The sequence below is a fragment of the Protomyctophum parallelum genome (genome assembly GCF_964188405.1).
Source record: "Protomyctophum parallelum genome assembly, chromosome: 7".
Classification (NCBI taxonomy): Eukaryota; Metazoa; Chordata; class Actinopteri; order Myctophiformes; family Myctophidae; genus Protomyctophum; species Protomyctophum parallelum.
In genome coordinates, this window is record NC_139705.1 from 52,342,483 (window position 1) to 52,358,554 (window position 16,072).

The 16,072-nt window shown below is 47.8% G+C and overlaps 1 protein-coding gene across 1 annotated transcript in view; it reads left to right on the plus strand.

Annotated features, from left to right (window-relative positions):
* Window positions 1–1,639: 1,639 nt before the first annotated feature.
* Window positions 1,640–16,072, plus strand: part of LOC310861305 (phosphatidylinositol 4,5-bisphosphate 3-kinase catalytic subunit gamma isoform-like) — a gene marked incomplete at its 3' end in the record, with an annotated part of 35,861 nt that continues 21,428 nt past the window's right edge. The window contains exons 1-4 of the mRNA XM_083768709.1: window positions 1,640–1,763; window positions 2,757–3,931; window positions 11,555–13,550; window positions 15,550–15,615. Of these exons, the coding sequence (XP_083624835.1) occupies window positions 1,758–1,763; window positions 2,757–3,931; window positions 11,555–13,550; window positions 15,550–15,615 (3,243 nt within the window). The 5' untranslated portion in view covers window positions 1,640–1,757. The remainder of the gene's footprint in view (window positions 1,764–2,756; window positions 3,932–11,554; window positions 13,551–15,549; window positions 15,616–16,072) is intronic.

Consider the following 16,072-nt stretch of genomic DNA (forward strand, 5'->3'; position numbering starts at 1 on the left):
TCCTCTCCTTTCCCATGCCATGCCAGAAGGAAGGCAGCATTCAGGAGAATAGCTTTTTTCCCCTCTTGAACTTCATTCAGGAGAATAGCTTTGTTTTCCCCTCCCGAACTTGAACACAGTATTTTTGCGTTGAACAAATTAGTTTAGAAATCCATGTCGTATACACACACACACACACACACACACCGCATCTCCACTCACTGAAGAGTGCTGGGTTGCGCCCCGAAAATAGCTGATCTATACAAGCTCTCAACGCGTCGCGAGACAGGCTCGCCTCCAGGATGAAATGACTGAGGGGGCATTTGAAAATGGCGAGGGTGCACATCTAATTTTTATATAGTAAAACTATGCTGTATGTACATAATAAAAGTGAGGGTGCATAATTTGGAACGGAGGGTGCTGGGCACCCTCTGGCACCTCCGTGGCGCCGGGCCTGCGTTGAGAGCTTGTATAGATCTGCTATTTTTTCTTTTTTGCTATTTTTGTCCAAAAGTGCCCCTGCCTCTCTGACACTCTGTGCACGTCCTCTGGACTCTGGAGTCACACGAGAATGAGGAAGTCAGGAGAAACAGGAAGCTCAGGTGAGTCCAGTTCTCCATACGGTCTCACACACACACACACACACACACACACACACACACACACACACACGGTTACGTGCAGACCAAGCGCACACACTTTGTTTCCTCTCATTTAGGAATAGCATTTAAAGCAGGTAAGATTTCTGTTTTTTATCATTTATCAGTTGCTCGTTGTTGTGTTGTCCTGTCCTGTCCTGTCCCGTGCTGCTTTTATGTTATGGTGATTCGGCATTTATGTAAAAAAATGGCATTTAAAAAAAGCAGTTAAATAATAATAAACACTGCATTGTTGTTGCATAATGGGAAGTTATACATATACTCTTTATCATTGATAATATGCAGAGGGGTTTTCAGAACTAAAATGCAACCAACATGTCTGTCTGTCTGTCTGTCTGTCTGTCTGTCTGTCTGCCTGCCTCTCTCTCTCTCTCTCTCTCTCTCTCTCACTCTCTCACTCTCTCACTCTCTCTCTCTCTCTCCATATAGCTCAAGATGAGCAGCTCTGGGTTCCTGGATCAGTCCATAGGACAGCGTGCTACGGAGCTGTCCCTGGATCAGTCCATAGGACAGCGTGCTACGGAGCTGTCCCTGGATCAGTCCATAGGACAGCGTGCTACGGAGCTGTCCCTGGATCAGTCTATAAGACAGCGTGCTACGGAGCTGTCCCTGGATCAGTCCATAGGACAGCGTGCTACGGAGCTCCCAGCAGAAACACCGTCTGGGAACTGGTCTGAGAACGGCGTGCTGTTCCTGTTTGAGTTCCGCCCTGTTGTCCCAGGAGGGCCGGGAGGAGGAGGACCTCCTCCACAGCCACGGCGGTCCAGTGGTGGTGGTTCTGTAGGGACCGGTCCAGGTGATCTGGAGGTGTTTCTGCCACAGCGGTCCAGTGGTTCTGGTTCTGTAGGGACCGGTCCAGGTGATCTGGAGGTGTTTCTGCCACAGCGGTCCAGTGGTTCTGGTTCCGTAGGGACCGGTCCAGATCTCATGCAGGTGGTTCTGCCACAGCGGTCCAGTGGTGGTGGTTCTGTAGGGACCGGTCCAGGTGATCTGGAGGTGGTTCTGCCACAGCAGCGGTCCAGTGGTGGTGGTTCTGGTTCCGTAGGGACCGGTCCAGGTGATCTGGAGGTGCTTCTGCCGGCCCGGTGCAACGTCAGAGAGCTGCGGCTCCGCCTCTACATGCAGGTGAACACCGGGGTTTTATCTGTCTCTATGGAGCCTTTTGAGATGCAAAGAAAACAGGCAAAACGGTGAAAACAGTGAAAACAGTGACATCTGCTGGAAAATCAGAGCACCTGTGACCCGTTTGAGCCAGAAAACCCCAGACAACAGAAAATCTACTGAACACCAACATTTAGATCAATTACAATAACTTTTATTTTATGTCACAATCCCTTTAATGTACCAAAAGTAAACCTACTCATTGTGCAGAATGCCCCATTTAAAGTTTTTAAAATGTTTACAAATCTTTTGAAAATAGCAGATCTATAAGCTCACAATGCGTCGCATCGCAAGTTTGCAACACATTGTGAGCTATTTTCAAATAGTCTAAATGTATGGAGCTGAAGTGATTCGTGTTACTGTAGCCTATGTTTTGTGGGCCTAGTAATAATAATAATCAAAATCTACAAAGTAATTACCGGTAGTAGCCAACGTTTTAAAATAAATGTAGTGCAGTAGTAAAAAGCCTCTGAGATGTAGTGGAGTGTGCAAAAAAAGGTATTATTGGCTATTTCCCCTACCCCACCACAAGCCCTGAATGGGGTGCTGGGTTTTAGTGCTATTAAATTAGCTTTTTTTCCATCGCTCGAGACTTCGTGAGCTCCATCCACTTGCATGGAGCTCACAACGTCTCGTGAGGTCTGGCGATACACGAGACTTACGGCTGGAACACAGCAACTGGGTTACTATGGAGTAAAGTGTGACTTTACACATACTGTTGACATTATGAAGAGAGGATTTATACAAAAAAAGATTTTAGAGCGATGGAAATAAGCGAATTAGCACTAAAACCCAGTGCCCCATTGAGGGCTCATGGTGGGGTAGGGGAAATAGCCAATAATGCGTTTTTTGCACAAAATAACACCTAGACCACTTTGGTGCAACGAGAGGTAAGAAAGCCTTTTAAGTAAAACCTTGGAGTACTTTTTCACTGCTGATCATTTGTTTGGTCTGCAGGCACAGAAGCAGAACTGGATTCCTGACCCACAGGGGCTGCTGGACCCTGAAGAGTACATCCTGCTCTACGCCAGGGCTCAGGACTGGTACGAGGTCTACGACGACTATCAGATCCTAAGGACGTTAGACATTCCATGGTCGCGCGACGCCACCGGACGCATGACGGCGAGGATGGTGGTCACGCGGCCGTCCGAGGTGGACTCGAAGGAGAGGCGGGAGCAGCAGAAAGGGCTGGTGCAGCTGATTGGCCACGACCTCGACAGCGAGGCGCCCGACAGGCTGGGGGAGCTCACGTTCACGCGCAGAAAACTGGCGTCACCGAGGCGACGGGAGCTGAAGGGTCGAGACGAAAAGACCTATGCCACAGAGCCCTGGACCACGGCGTTCCCCGTCCCCAACCACCTGCAGGCTCGCCTGAGCAGAAAGCTCCCCGTCACGCTCCACCACTTGAACCGCATCAGCTTCACCGTGAAGGTGAACCTCACGGCGACGCCCGACATCCTTCTCAAGGTCTTCCGACAGGTGATGGCCGACCAGGGCTTCGACTCGTGCGGTCCGCTGGACGGCCTGGTTCTGAAGGTCTCGGGGAGGGAGGAGTTCTTGACGGGCGACTTCTCCCTCAGCGACTTCCTCTGGGTTCGACAGTGTCTGAAGTCCGACCAGGGGCTCCACCTGTACGTGGTCCCCGTGGCGCAGCTCGTCGACGAGGCTCCTGCGGCGCTCGTGGACTGGCCACTCGTGGACAGCTTCACGGGCCGGTCCAGCTCCCACGAGGACCTCCGCCTGGACGGGAAGGACCCGGAGGACGTCTTCATGATCTCCCTGTGGGACTGCCACAGGAGGTTCAGGGTCAAACTCCTGGGCTTCGACGTCCCGACGCTCCCCGACAAAGCCCCTCAGTCCGCGTACGTGGAGGTCACCGTACTCCTCGGCAACAAGGTTCTCTCCACGGTGGTGTCCTCTCCGAAGGCCTTCGCCGACGAGGTGCTGTGGAACGAGTGGCTGGAGTTCGACATGCTGCTCAGGGACCTGCCGCGCGGAGCCAAGCTGGGCCTCACCGTCAACACCAACGACGGCAACGCCGGTGGTGCCAATACCAAGACGGCACCGGACGGCCAGCAGAAAGGGAAAGGGAAGGTGTTGTACTTTGTCAACCTTCTGCTCATTGACCACAGGTCAGTTTGCATCCAATGTCCTCTACAAACTGACCACAGGTCAGTTTGCATCCAATGTCTGTCAAGTTATTCGGGATTTTTTCCAGAAACCTTTCTGCCCAAACTTGAAAAACGGCTTAGCCGACAGGGGGAACTGTGGTCAACTCAAAAAGACAACTTCCTTCCTCTTTTGTCTGTTTTTACTTTGGTAAATTGGTAGTGGTACAGGTAAGTACAGTTGCATTAGGAATTAGGTTGAAAACCTTAAACAGAGAAAGACAAAAACAAAATACAAGCTGTCATTAACTATGCAAGGTGGCATAATCAAACAAAATAAATCACTGAAATTCACTCATTTCACTTGAATAACCAAAGTTACTAACGTAACCTACATGACTGAATCACTAGTCACTTCAGTAATCTAAATAAACAGGTTGTTTTAACTCATAATATTCAGTATTCAATTAAGGATCATCATTTAGACTAAGCAAGCCTATATGCGTAACTTAAATCAAACTACTATAGCAGTTAAGTGTGGCCTAGCAGCACAAACACATAAATAACTTTTATAACAAATTTAAGCAATAAAATAAACTGCAATGCAGAAACAATTAACGCACCAGTGGCATTCCCCTTGATGGCTTCAGGTTTCGGTCTTCCCAGCTTCAATGTTTGCAGTTTGTCTTTCAGTTCTTTCAGTTGTTCTGCTTCTCTCCATGCAGTGTTCTCCACTGCTGCTGCTCTCATACTGAACAAACACTTCCTGTTTTCAGTGCCTCGCCCCAATCAGTGATTGTCACCAGGTGCTGACTCATGATCAGTTCGTCGACACCAATGATTGATGCCAATTAGGCCAATTCTGGGTTTTGACAGCACACCTCCCACTTGAGCTCCTGGTTGCTGAACCCAAGGAGGTCACCTCATCCTGAGACCGTTTCCTTTCCTCCAAGTTGCTCCTCCTGAGTCCGCTCCTTTTCTTGAGTCTGATCCTTTGTCAGACTACAGACAGAAGACTCTTCTTCAGCCTGGCTCTCTTCTTCTTTGGGGCCTCCCATTTTGCCTGGTTTGGGGCCTCCCACTTTGACCGGTTTGGGGCCTTTGATTCCACTAGACTGACCTCAATGCCGTGGTCTGTTTCCCACCTAAGGTACATGACAGCTCCGTAGGTCTTGTCTCCCATCTGAGAAGGTGATAGCCCAAGGTCTTCCCTTCCAACCTGGTGGGGTAAGGCTCCTATGGAACTTGATTTGTCCCAGCTGTACATACTCCTGGAACAGCTTTATGGCCTCCTCCCTGAGGCCTTCAGAGAGCGGCTTGTCCCAAGTGTCTCGGGCCAGATTTCCACTTCCCGTCTCCTGGAATGCTCTTCTGACAAGGATAGCTCCTTTTTGTTTCACAGGTGTGACCAAGCCAATTGGATCATAGAGTCCTGCTACCTGGCTCAGTAGTTCTCTTCTGGTCAGAGGATTGGGTGTTCTCTCTCTCACCTCCTCCATCAAAAGATCCTGGCCTGTTCGCATCTTGCCTCTTCTCTTTGAGAAGTTGATTGAGGTCATCATGTAGAGTTTCTCTTCCTCTACCAGATATCCAATGCCTAAGACCTTGTTGTCTTTGTCCCTCATCTGGTTTGGCAGTATCAATGTGTTGCCATTTTCAGAGGGCTTCTTTGTTGAGAGGGTCGGTGCTACGCCGGCGCTCCTCCCACTTTGCCCTGACAGGACCCATGGCTTCAGGGAAAATCCACCAGATTTTAGGATTCCCTCAACCTCCTTGGTGATTTCCTCCAGTCTGTTTGGATCATCGTGGGATGTCAGGATGTCATCAACGTAGCTGTCCTCTTCTATGACTCTGCGTGCATCTACTAGATGAGAGAACATGGCGAGTCTTGCAGTTTCTCGCATAGCTATCTGTGCAATGCATCCAGCAGGTCGGTCACCGATGTTCACTCTTGTGATGGCATACTCTCCAATCTCCTCATCCTGTGAGTCCCTCCAGAGAAATCTGTGCAGGTGCATTTCACGCTCCTCCAGCCACACTGAATTATACATCTTCCTGATGTCTCCCAATGCTGCATGCACTCCTCTTCTGAACCTGAACAGGACGGCTCTGATTTGATTCAAGACATCTGGCCCCTTCAGCAGCACATCATTCATGCTGACTCCCTTGAACGTTTGGCTACTGTTCCAAACAATGCGCACTGGAGTCGTGACAGAGTGGGGGTTTGGAGCAACCAGGTGGCTTACGTACCATACTGGGCCTTTCCAGTTATCCATCACCTCTTTTGTGAGCTTCTTTGCAGCTCCCCGCTCAACCATCTCATGGACCTGACCTTTGTAGGCGGCAAACCATTCAGGCTCTTTCCTGAGACGTTTTTCTGTTCTTAGAAAGGTCGACTCCACTCCACTTCTGTTATTGGGAAGGGAAGCTGGGTCGATTATCCAAGGGTACCTTGAGTCCCAGTGTGGTGACTTGCTATGTTCATCTTCCATGACATAAGTGAGACCCTCCTTTATGATTTCAGACTCCTTCTCTTCAGCTAGAGTCATCTCCTTTCCTCCAGGTTGGCAGTTGCCACAGCGACATCCACCACACTTCGGGTCACAGGCTGCTCCTATGCTGTCCCACTTCCACCACTCTAGGAAGTCTCTGTGACTGGCAGCTGTGTACTTGGCCTCAACGGCGGTGTCATCCAGGTGAACTGTCTTGTCTGTTTTGAAGAGGCCTTCTGCTGGAATCTCCTCATACTTGACAGCAGCTGTTCGCATGGAACGAGCGAAATGTGTCTCCGACTCATGTGCAGCCACTTTTACCTCTTCAAACAGATCGGGGTGAGCTCCAGCCACAGTTTTTCCAAGAGGGCTTTCCCACAAAACAAGGTCTCCCACAGCTTTCATCCTCTGTGGGGCAAGTCTTCCTTCTCTGTGACTGATGAGTAACTCAATCTCCTCGGGTCTCTTCAGCTCTTTGAGATCGACCTCTGGGAAGAATCTTTTCAGCTGCTCAGGTCTGACGACTCTGTTGACTTCAGCAATCTCATTTAGGCCATAACAGACAAGTTCATGAGACCTTTCCGTTCCCTTGGAGGTTTTGACTCGAATCCTGAGAAGATATCTTCTTGTGGCCGCTTTAGTCATCATGCCACCAACTCCATGCACGACTAGTGTGATTTCTTCACTCCTCAGCTTCAACCTGTCAGCTGCTTTGTGGGTGATGTAGTTGGTGTCTGAAGCCAGGTCCACCAGGGTTCCAATCTTCTGGCCAGCATTGGCCGTCACTTCCATCAACATCATTAAGACAGGCAGCTCTCGCAGTCCACTTTCCTTTAGTAGCCCCATCTGGTCATTTTCAGAACTTCCCTTGGAGGTCTTGTTAGTGAAAGCTTTCCTGCACCTTTCTGCTGCCTCTGGTGAGAGTTCACTCAAGAATCTTTCCTGTTCCTCTGTTAGGCTGTGTTTGTTCTTGCCGTCTCTTTGTGGCCTTTCGTTGTCGCCTCTCCTAGCTTCTCCTCTTGGGTTTGGACAGAGAAAGAAGTGGTGATCTGACGAGCCTTCCCTGCTGCAGTCTTTGTTTTTGCAAAGGAAATTATCTTTACAGTAGTCATTCTTCTTGTGGCACTCCAAGCATTTCCTGCACGCACCAGTCTTCTTAACAGCCGTCTCCTTCTCTGACAGCTTCAGTGCTTTGAATTTCTTGCAGAAGAAAATCCTGTCTTTATGCCTCTCTTCTCCACAGATAATACACCCACCGTCGGTGTCATCTTTCTTTGTGGTTCTGGTGGAGGCATATTTCTTGTTGAATTTGCTGTCTGCTTTATCGGGTTTTTCTGATTTGTCCACTATCTTCAGGTGGTCCAGTCTCTCATAGATATCCTCCTGCTTCTTTAGGAATGTGAGCAGCATGTCAAAATGGTTATCTTGAGTGACATTATTATTGGCATCAAGCATGAAGACAAGCCAGTCTTTCTTCACAAAATCAGGAAGCTTGCTCTCAATGGACTTCACCACGAGTGGGTTCTTGAGGGCCCCAGTATTTCCCAAGTCTGTCAGGTCGGAGAGGGCTTTCTCTACTGTCTGAATTAAGTCTACTACTTTCCTCGGCTGGTTTCCTCTCACCGGTGGGATTCTCTCCAGCTCTTCAATTATTTCAATAGCAATGGTAGACTTGTTTCCATACCTGTTTTCCAGCACTCTAAATATGTCATCAGCTGTATTGTAGGTAGACAGTCTTTGGTCTTTGGCCATCTTTTCATCCACGCTGTCAAGGAGCTGGACCTTCTTGACCTCTTGTGACCCAGTCGGCTCTCCCTGCCTTTGCAGGCTCTCCCAGTCTTTTTTCCAGCGGTGGAACTCCCTCTTGCAGCCACTAAATGTAGGCAGTTTAGTTGGCTTAATTTTCACAAGCGGCATGAAATGTCTTGTCATACCTGGTTTCACATCAACTGGTGCTGATACTTGATTTTCAAACTCAAGTCTTCGTGCTCTGGCAAAATCAGCTTTTCTCAAGTCGAGCTCGTTGCTGACACTTCTTATGTTCTTAATCTCCCTCTTGAAGACACTGGCTTCTGCTGTGGGGATCCATGGCTCCCAGTCAGATAAAGCTTTAGATGCCTCTTTGATGAGCCTCTCCATTACGAGTAGATGGACTTCAAAGCTTTCGCAGTTGATGCTTTCCACAGGTATGTTGTCTCCATCTTGACACGCTTTTCCAGCTGCTTTGAATGCAGCCTCCATCACATCTTGTCCATACTTGGCCCAGATGTTGTTTTGGACAAGCCTTTTTACTTCATCCAATCTTTCCTCACAGTCACTGACGACCTTCTCCAGGCTTGCTTCCTGATCTTCGTCAAGTTGTGCGTCTTCACCATCTGCGTCCTTGGCTTCAATCTCTGCCAGTAGGCCAGTCTTGAAATCATCATTCATTTCAATGACCCTCCGTGCATCAGCAGATAACTTTGTGTATTCTTCTCTGAGCTCTGACTCATATAAAGTGTCTGCTTTCCTGGTGAGGTAGTTAGCCCGCCTTGTGAAGCAGCTCTTGGCTACAGTCCTATCCTTCTTTAACTGTTCAACTGTCTTGCCAAGAACATCCTCCGCCATTTTGATCAGTGAGATGTTTTTCCTTTTCAGGTTGTTTGTTGATTTTGGAAGTTGAACTTTTTCCACAGGTGCTTCTGTTGTTTGTGACCCTTCTCATCAGCTCCCTCTGCTGGACTTTCTGAAGCCTTTTATCTTCTTGTCCTGTTGCTGGACTGATGAGTTCTTTTTGATCAACAAGCTGGCACACTGTTGGTTTTCAACTGTCAAGTTATTCGGGATTTTTTCCAGAAACCTTTCTGCCCAAACTTGAAAAACGGCTTAGCCGACAGGGGGAACTGTGGTCAACTCAAAAAGACAACTTCCTTCCTCTTTTGTCTGTTTTTACTTTGGTAAATTGGTAGTGGTACAGGTAAGTACAGTTGCATTAGGAATTAGGTTGAAAACCTTAAACAGAGAAAGACAAAAACAAAATACAAGCTGTCATTAACTATGTAAGGTGGCATAATCAAACAAAATAAATCACTGAAATTCACTCATTTCACTTGAATAACCAAAGTTACTAACGTAACCTACATGACTGAATCACTAGTCACTTCAGTAATCTAAATAAACAGGTTGTTTTAACTCATAATATTCAGTATTCAATTAAGGATCATCATTTAGACTAAGCAAGCCTATATGCGTAACTTAAATCAAACTACTATAGCAGTTAAGTGTGGCCTAGCAGCACAAACACATAAATAACTTTTATAACAAATTTAAGCAATAAAATAAACTGCAATGCAGAAACAATTAACGCACCAGTGGCATTCCCCTTGATGGCTTCAGGTTTCGGTCTTCCCAGCTTCAATGTTTGCAGTTTGTCTTTCAGTTCTTTCAGTTGTTCTGCTTCTCTCCATGCAGTGTTCTCCACTGCTGCTGCTCTCATACTGAACAAACACTTCCTGTTTTCAGTGCCTCGCCCCAATCAGTGATTGTCACCAGGTGCTGACTCATGATCAGTTCGTCGACACCAATGATTGATGCCAATTAGGCCAATTCTGGGTTTTGACAGCACAATGTCCGCATGCATGGCCTCGTATTCATTCAATCAGTCATTCTCTGATACATGTGCACGACGCAATTGATACTGAAACGTGGTGCTTCATTCAATGAAGTGTCATTTTGAAGTTTCAGCATCAATTTGGTTGTTAAAACTGTTGCATGTGTTCTACATGTAGAAAGAGTTAAAGGACCACTTCACCACTTTTCAACCTATCTTCATATAATAGGTCCTCACAAATAATCATGAAAAAATGGCGCATTTTTTTCCTACTCAGTCTGTGTCTCATAGGAGGGCTGTGGGCAGTTCAGAAACCGTCTTCCAGTGACATCATCGATGGGGAATACAAGCTAATAGAAACAGCAGGCTTTCTAGTCCTGAAAAGTTGCAATGCGAAAAAATCGTTCTCACGATAATGAAAATCTAAACATTTTTGTAAAAAGCGTTTTCCTTGTTCGTTCATGTATCTGGTTTTTCGGGGAAAGAAGCTTTTTTGCAGTAAACTTCCATGTGTCTTTGAGACTGCAAACCTGTTTGTCAAACAGACTGCGGTTGGGTCCTACAGAAAGAAATGTCAACTTACACACAAACAGCATTTACTCAACTCACTCCGGCAGGTTACAATACCTGAATATCTGACCACGACGTTCCATTACTGAATGCTCTTTTGGGTTCTTTTTGACATTTCCTGATACATCACAACAGCTATCCTTTAATAAATTGTTAGAGTGTAGCCACAGTTTAGTAACAAGACTATTTCTGTCCGTGCTAAACCCCTTATCTTTAAACTGCTTTGTCCCTTTCTTTTCTTTTCTTTTTTTTTAAACTATTTTGAAAAACATCTACAAGCTCACAACATGTCAATGTACTGTAGATCAGCTATAGTAACTAGCGGATCTATTTTGAAAAACATTTTTGAATAGTTCAACTATAGCTGCTAGTTAATAATACAAAGTCTATTCAAAAATGTTTTTCAAAATTGTAAGAAAGGGCAAAGTATAGTTTAGAGATAAGGGGTTTAGCATGGACGAAAACAGAGCCCTTAAACTACAATATGCGTTTACTTCGTACATTGTATGAAACAGTGTTGTTTTCGTCGACTAAAAACTAAGACCAAAAATGTTCGACTACCTTTTTTCTACCTGACGACAACTAAATGGAAACAAAATGAAAACTAAGTCATGATGACTAAAACTATGACTAAATATAGGCCTACTGACAATTTCGTCAACAAATAAAAACTAGGCAAAAATGTTAGGAAGGGACTAGTGGACAAGATATCCAGTATAAGTCATCTTACAATTGGTTGCATGCTAAAAATAGCTGATCTACAAGCTGCGACGCGTTGCGAGCTTGTAGATCGGCAATTTTGAGCAAGTGAAAAATAGTCATTAAGACAGCATGAAGGCCCACCAAAATACATTTTAGTCGACTAAATCAACTGTAGATTTAGTCGACTAAAACTAGACTAACACTAAGACATTCCAGGGGACTAAAATGTGACTAAAAGTAAATGAAAACTATTCAAAAGACTATGACAAAAAAATCTAATATTTCCACCTCCAGGTCTCTCCTCAGCCAGGGGCCTCACACCCTCCACATGTGGCCCTACCCAGAGCTGGAGGTGAAGGAGGCCTTCACCTACCCGGCAGACAAGTTGTCTTCGGCCACCAACCCCAACGTGAGCGACTCCATGGCCGTCACCATCCTCCTCGACCGCTACAGCTTCCCCGTGGTCCTCCCCTGCAGCCTCACGACGACATCCTCCTCCTCCTCCTCCCCCCCGCCGCCTCCGCCGAGCCCGGAGGAGCGCGTCTCCTCCTCCAAAGCCTCCTCCTCCTCCTCCTCCAATGACCTGACGGCACCACCGTCTGCTACCGCGTCCTCGCCGGCCTCTCGTATCTCTCAGAGTTCGGCGAGGATCAGGATCGTGGTCACGCAGCCGTCCGTCGAGGTGCAGGACTCCAAGGAGAGGCGGGAGCTGCGGAAAGGTCTGGTGCAGCTGACTGGCCACGGCCTTGACGGCGAGGCCCCCGTTGAGGCCCCCGCCAGAAAACTGGCGTCGTCGAGGCGACGGGACTGGCGACGGGAGCCGAAGGGCCGAGACGAAAAGGCCTACACCACGGAGCCCTGGACCACGGCATTCACCGTCCCCGACGACCTGCAGGCTCACCTGAGCAGAAAGCTCCCCGTCACGCTCCACCACTTGAACCGCATCAGCTTCACCGTGAAGGTGGACCTCACGGACACGCCCGACATCCTTCTCAAGGTCTTCCGACAGGTGATGGCCGACCAGGGCTTCGACTGTGATCCGCTGGACGGCCTGGTTCTGAAGGTCTCGGGGAGGGAGGAGTTCTTAACGGGCGACTTCTCCCTCGGCGACTTCCTCTGGGTTCGACAGTGTCTGAAGTCCGACCAGGGGCTCCACCTGTACGTGGTCCCCGTGGCGCAGCTCGTCGACGAGGCTCCTGCGGCTCTCGTGGACTGGCCACTCGTCGACAGCTTTGCGGGCCGGTCCGGCTCCCACGAGGACATCCGCCTGGAAGGGAAGGACCTGGAGGACGTCTTCATGATCTCCCTGTGGGACTGCCCGGAGGAGCGCGTCTCCTCCTCCTCCGAAGCCTCCTCCTCCTCCAATGATCTGGCGGCGCCGTCTGCTACCGCGTCCTCGCCGGCCTCTCGTATCTCTCCGAGTTCGCCGGATACTGTCCGCTTTTCTGACGCGACCGACACCAGTCCCCCTCCTCCCCCTGCACCACCTGGCACCAGTCCCCCTCCTCCCCCTACACCACCTGGCACCAGTCCCCCTCCTCCCCCTCCTCCCCCTACACCACCTGGCACCAGTCCCCCTCCTCCCCCTACACCACCTGGCACCAGTCCCCCTCTTTTACCTCCCCCGACCTTCCATTACTCCACGCAGGCGTCTCCCTCCTCGCTCTCTGCTGTCAGCACGTCACCTCCCCCCCCGAGGCTGCCTCCTAAAAGGCGGTCGGATGTCCCCTCCAACTCCACCACCACCACCACCACCAAGAGGGAGCTTGATTCCTCCTCCACCTCCTCTGAGGATTTCCACCTCGTTTCTTCATCACCAAATTGGCCCCCCCTTGCCGGTACCACTGCTGCTGCTGCTCTCGCCGGCGCGAATCCCCCTGAATCCACCACCACCGCCGCCCTGCTAGCCCCACCACGGCCTCATGAGTCCTCCACATCCTCCCATCATCATCATCGCCGCCTCTCGGCCGATCCCACTCGGACCTCCAGGTCCCCCTCGCCGGCCGCCACGGACAGGTCTCGCCTCCGGAGGTTCCGGGAGGAGAGCTTCCTCTACGCCTCCAACCTGCCCCAGTACCTGCGCAGCGTGGACTGGCTGAACCGCAGCGCGGTGGAGGACGTCCACTGGCTCCTGGGCCACTGGGAGCGGCCCGGAGAGCTGGAGCTGTCCGTGGCGCTGGAGCTGCTGGGGGTGGACTTCATGGACGAGCGGGTCAGGAGGCTGGCGGTCCGGAGGCTGGAGGTTCTGTCCAACGATGACGTGCTGAAGTATCTGCTGCAGCTGGTGCAGGTATATACCGGTAGTTTCCTTTATAGTAGTTCGTCCGCAAAGCATGTGCGAAAAAGTCCGCAAAGCATGTGTCCGCAAAGCATGCGTCCGCAAAGCATGTGCGAAAAAGTCCGCAAAGCATGTGTCCGCAAAGCATGCGTCCGCAAAGCATGCGTCCGCAAAGCATGCGTCCGCAAAGCATGCGTCCGCAAAGCATGCGTCCGCAAAGCATGTGCGAACTGGTGAGTAGTGTTGATTTTTCGTCGACTAAAACTAAGACGAGAAATGTCCGTCGACTACCTCTGTCCACCGAGGAAAACTAAATAGAAACTAAATGAGAACTAAGCTACGATGACTAAAACTAAGACTAAATATATACTGACAATTTCGTCAACAAATACAAACTAGACTAAAATGTTAGGAAGGGACTAGTGGACAAGAGATCCAGTATAAGTCATTTTACACTATGCTGAAATAGCTGATCTACAAGCTTGTAGATCGGTTATTTTCAGCAAGTGTAGACACAGTCATTACGACGGCATCAAGGCCCGCCAAAATCCATTTTAGTCGACTAAATCAACTGTAGATTTAGTCGACTAAAAACGTATGATATTTAGTCGACTAAAACTAGACTAACACTAGAACATTCCAGGTGACTTAAATGTGACTAAAACTAAATGAAAACTATATTCAAGAGACTATGACTAAAACTTAGAGCTGGGACTATTTTAATTTAATCTAATTAATCAGAGGCTTTGTAGTTAATTAATCTAGATTAATCGCATTTTAATCGCATATCAATATTCAACCCGAGAACAGCGAGAAACCTTTTTTTTTAATGTTTTTTGGTATCCCAGTGAATCAACGAATAGTGACTACAGGATACCACTCATTTTCAACATTTTACTGTCATTAATATACCTGTTGTGAAAATAATAATAAAAAGTCACCCCATTCTGTGTTGCCTAGAACTGGAGGTCTGAAAAAAAAATTAGTAACAGTAACAAGTACATCTCAGTGACATCACAAAGCTGTACTTACTTCATATTGTTACTGTTTTTTGTCAGACCTCCAGTTCTAGGCAACACAAAATGGGGTGACTTTTTATTATTTCCAGTTTTCAGTACTATAGAAAAGCGCCCAGTGAGAAACGTTCCGCGGTGAAAAAAAAGGTGCGATTAATTTATCTGTAGTTAATCGCGATTAATTTTTCTGTAGTTAATTAATCTAAATTAATCGCAATTAGTCCCGGCCCTACTAAAACTAAAATCAAAATTTGCTGCCAAAAACAACACAGCATGCTGTTTGTCTGTATGTATTTTGTCACGCTGTATGCAAATGTGTCCAGCAGAGGGTGCTGAAAATGCCAATACAAAGAGTCAGACGCTGTAGTACAAACCCTATAGACAGAAAAGCTATATCCCTAGAATGTAATATTTCGATGATCGATTATGACGATTTGTCAGTGACAGTGATGTGGTATTATTATTATTAATATAATATGAGGCTACTGGCTTGTTCGGCACAAACAATGGACTAAATTATTTTCGCTCCTATGCCACCAAAATGTGGAACGCCCTACCAACAGTCATTAAGACATGTGAATCCCTTGACTCCTTCTACACCGCTCTCAAAGGGCACCTACGGACGGCTGCAATTCGAAACTGGCCCCCGTAAAATCTGAATCCCCCCCGCCCCCCATTTTTCCCCTCACTGTATATGTTTCTTTTCCCTTTTTGCTTCCTTTATGATGAATTCCTGTTCTGTTCTTTAACTATATAGAAGTGTCTATTTGTACGTCTCTAAATGTTTTGATGAATTGAACAATGTGGACCCTGTTGTAAACAAGTGTAATGCTTAATTGGGTCGTCCACTCACAGTTAACAGTCTTTGTATTGAGTTTGTGCTTAAAATGTATACTGTAATTCTGCAAACTGTTATATAATATTTCAATCAATCAATCAATCAATGATCTACCACCCTGCTTTCATCATGTATCTGTTCTCACCTGTTCACACAGATCCTCAAAGTGGAACCGTATCACGATAGTTTCCTGGCTCGTTTCCTCATCAGGAGAGCTCTTCGTGTGAGTCAAGTAGTATTCATCTATTCTGCTGTTTTAAGCATTATGTTATACTTTAGCTATTGAAAAATAGCAGATCTACAAGCTCATAGCGCGGCACCGAGTGCCGCGCTATGAGCTTGTAGATCTGCTGTTTTTGAGTGGCGCAACCACTCCTACAACCAGCAATGTCCGTGTACAAACTGTACACCGATGTATGTATGTGTTCACGTATGTATGTGTTCACGTAAACAAAAATCCACGTTTATACGTGTGGTGGGGGGCTCAGAGTGCGTCCACTAAGGAAAGTAGTCTTTCTATTGACACAACCCGCCTTTGTATTGGTGAGTAGGCCAAACGTTCGTGAGATTTCCACAAAAGAGGAGAGGCTGGTCTGATTTCGATTTGAGAAAGTCCCATAGCCTTACTGCAGGGCAGAATGGAAGCAGTAAGGCTATGGACCAGAGCCAAGCTGGCGTAT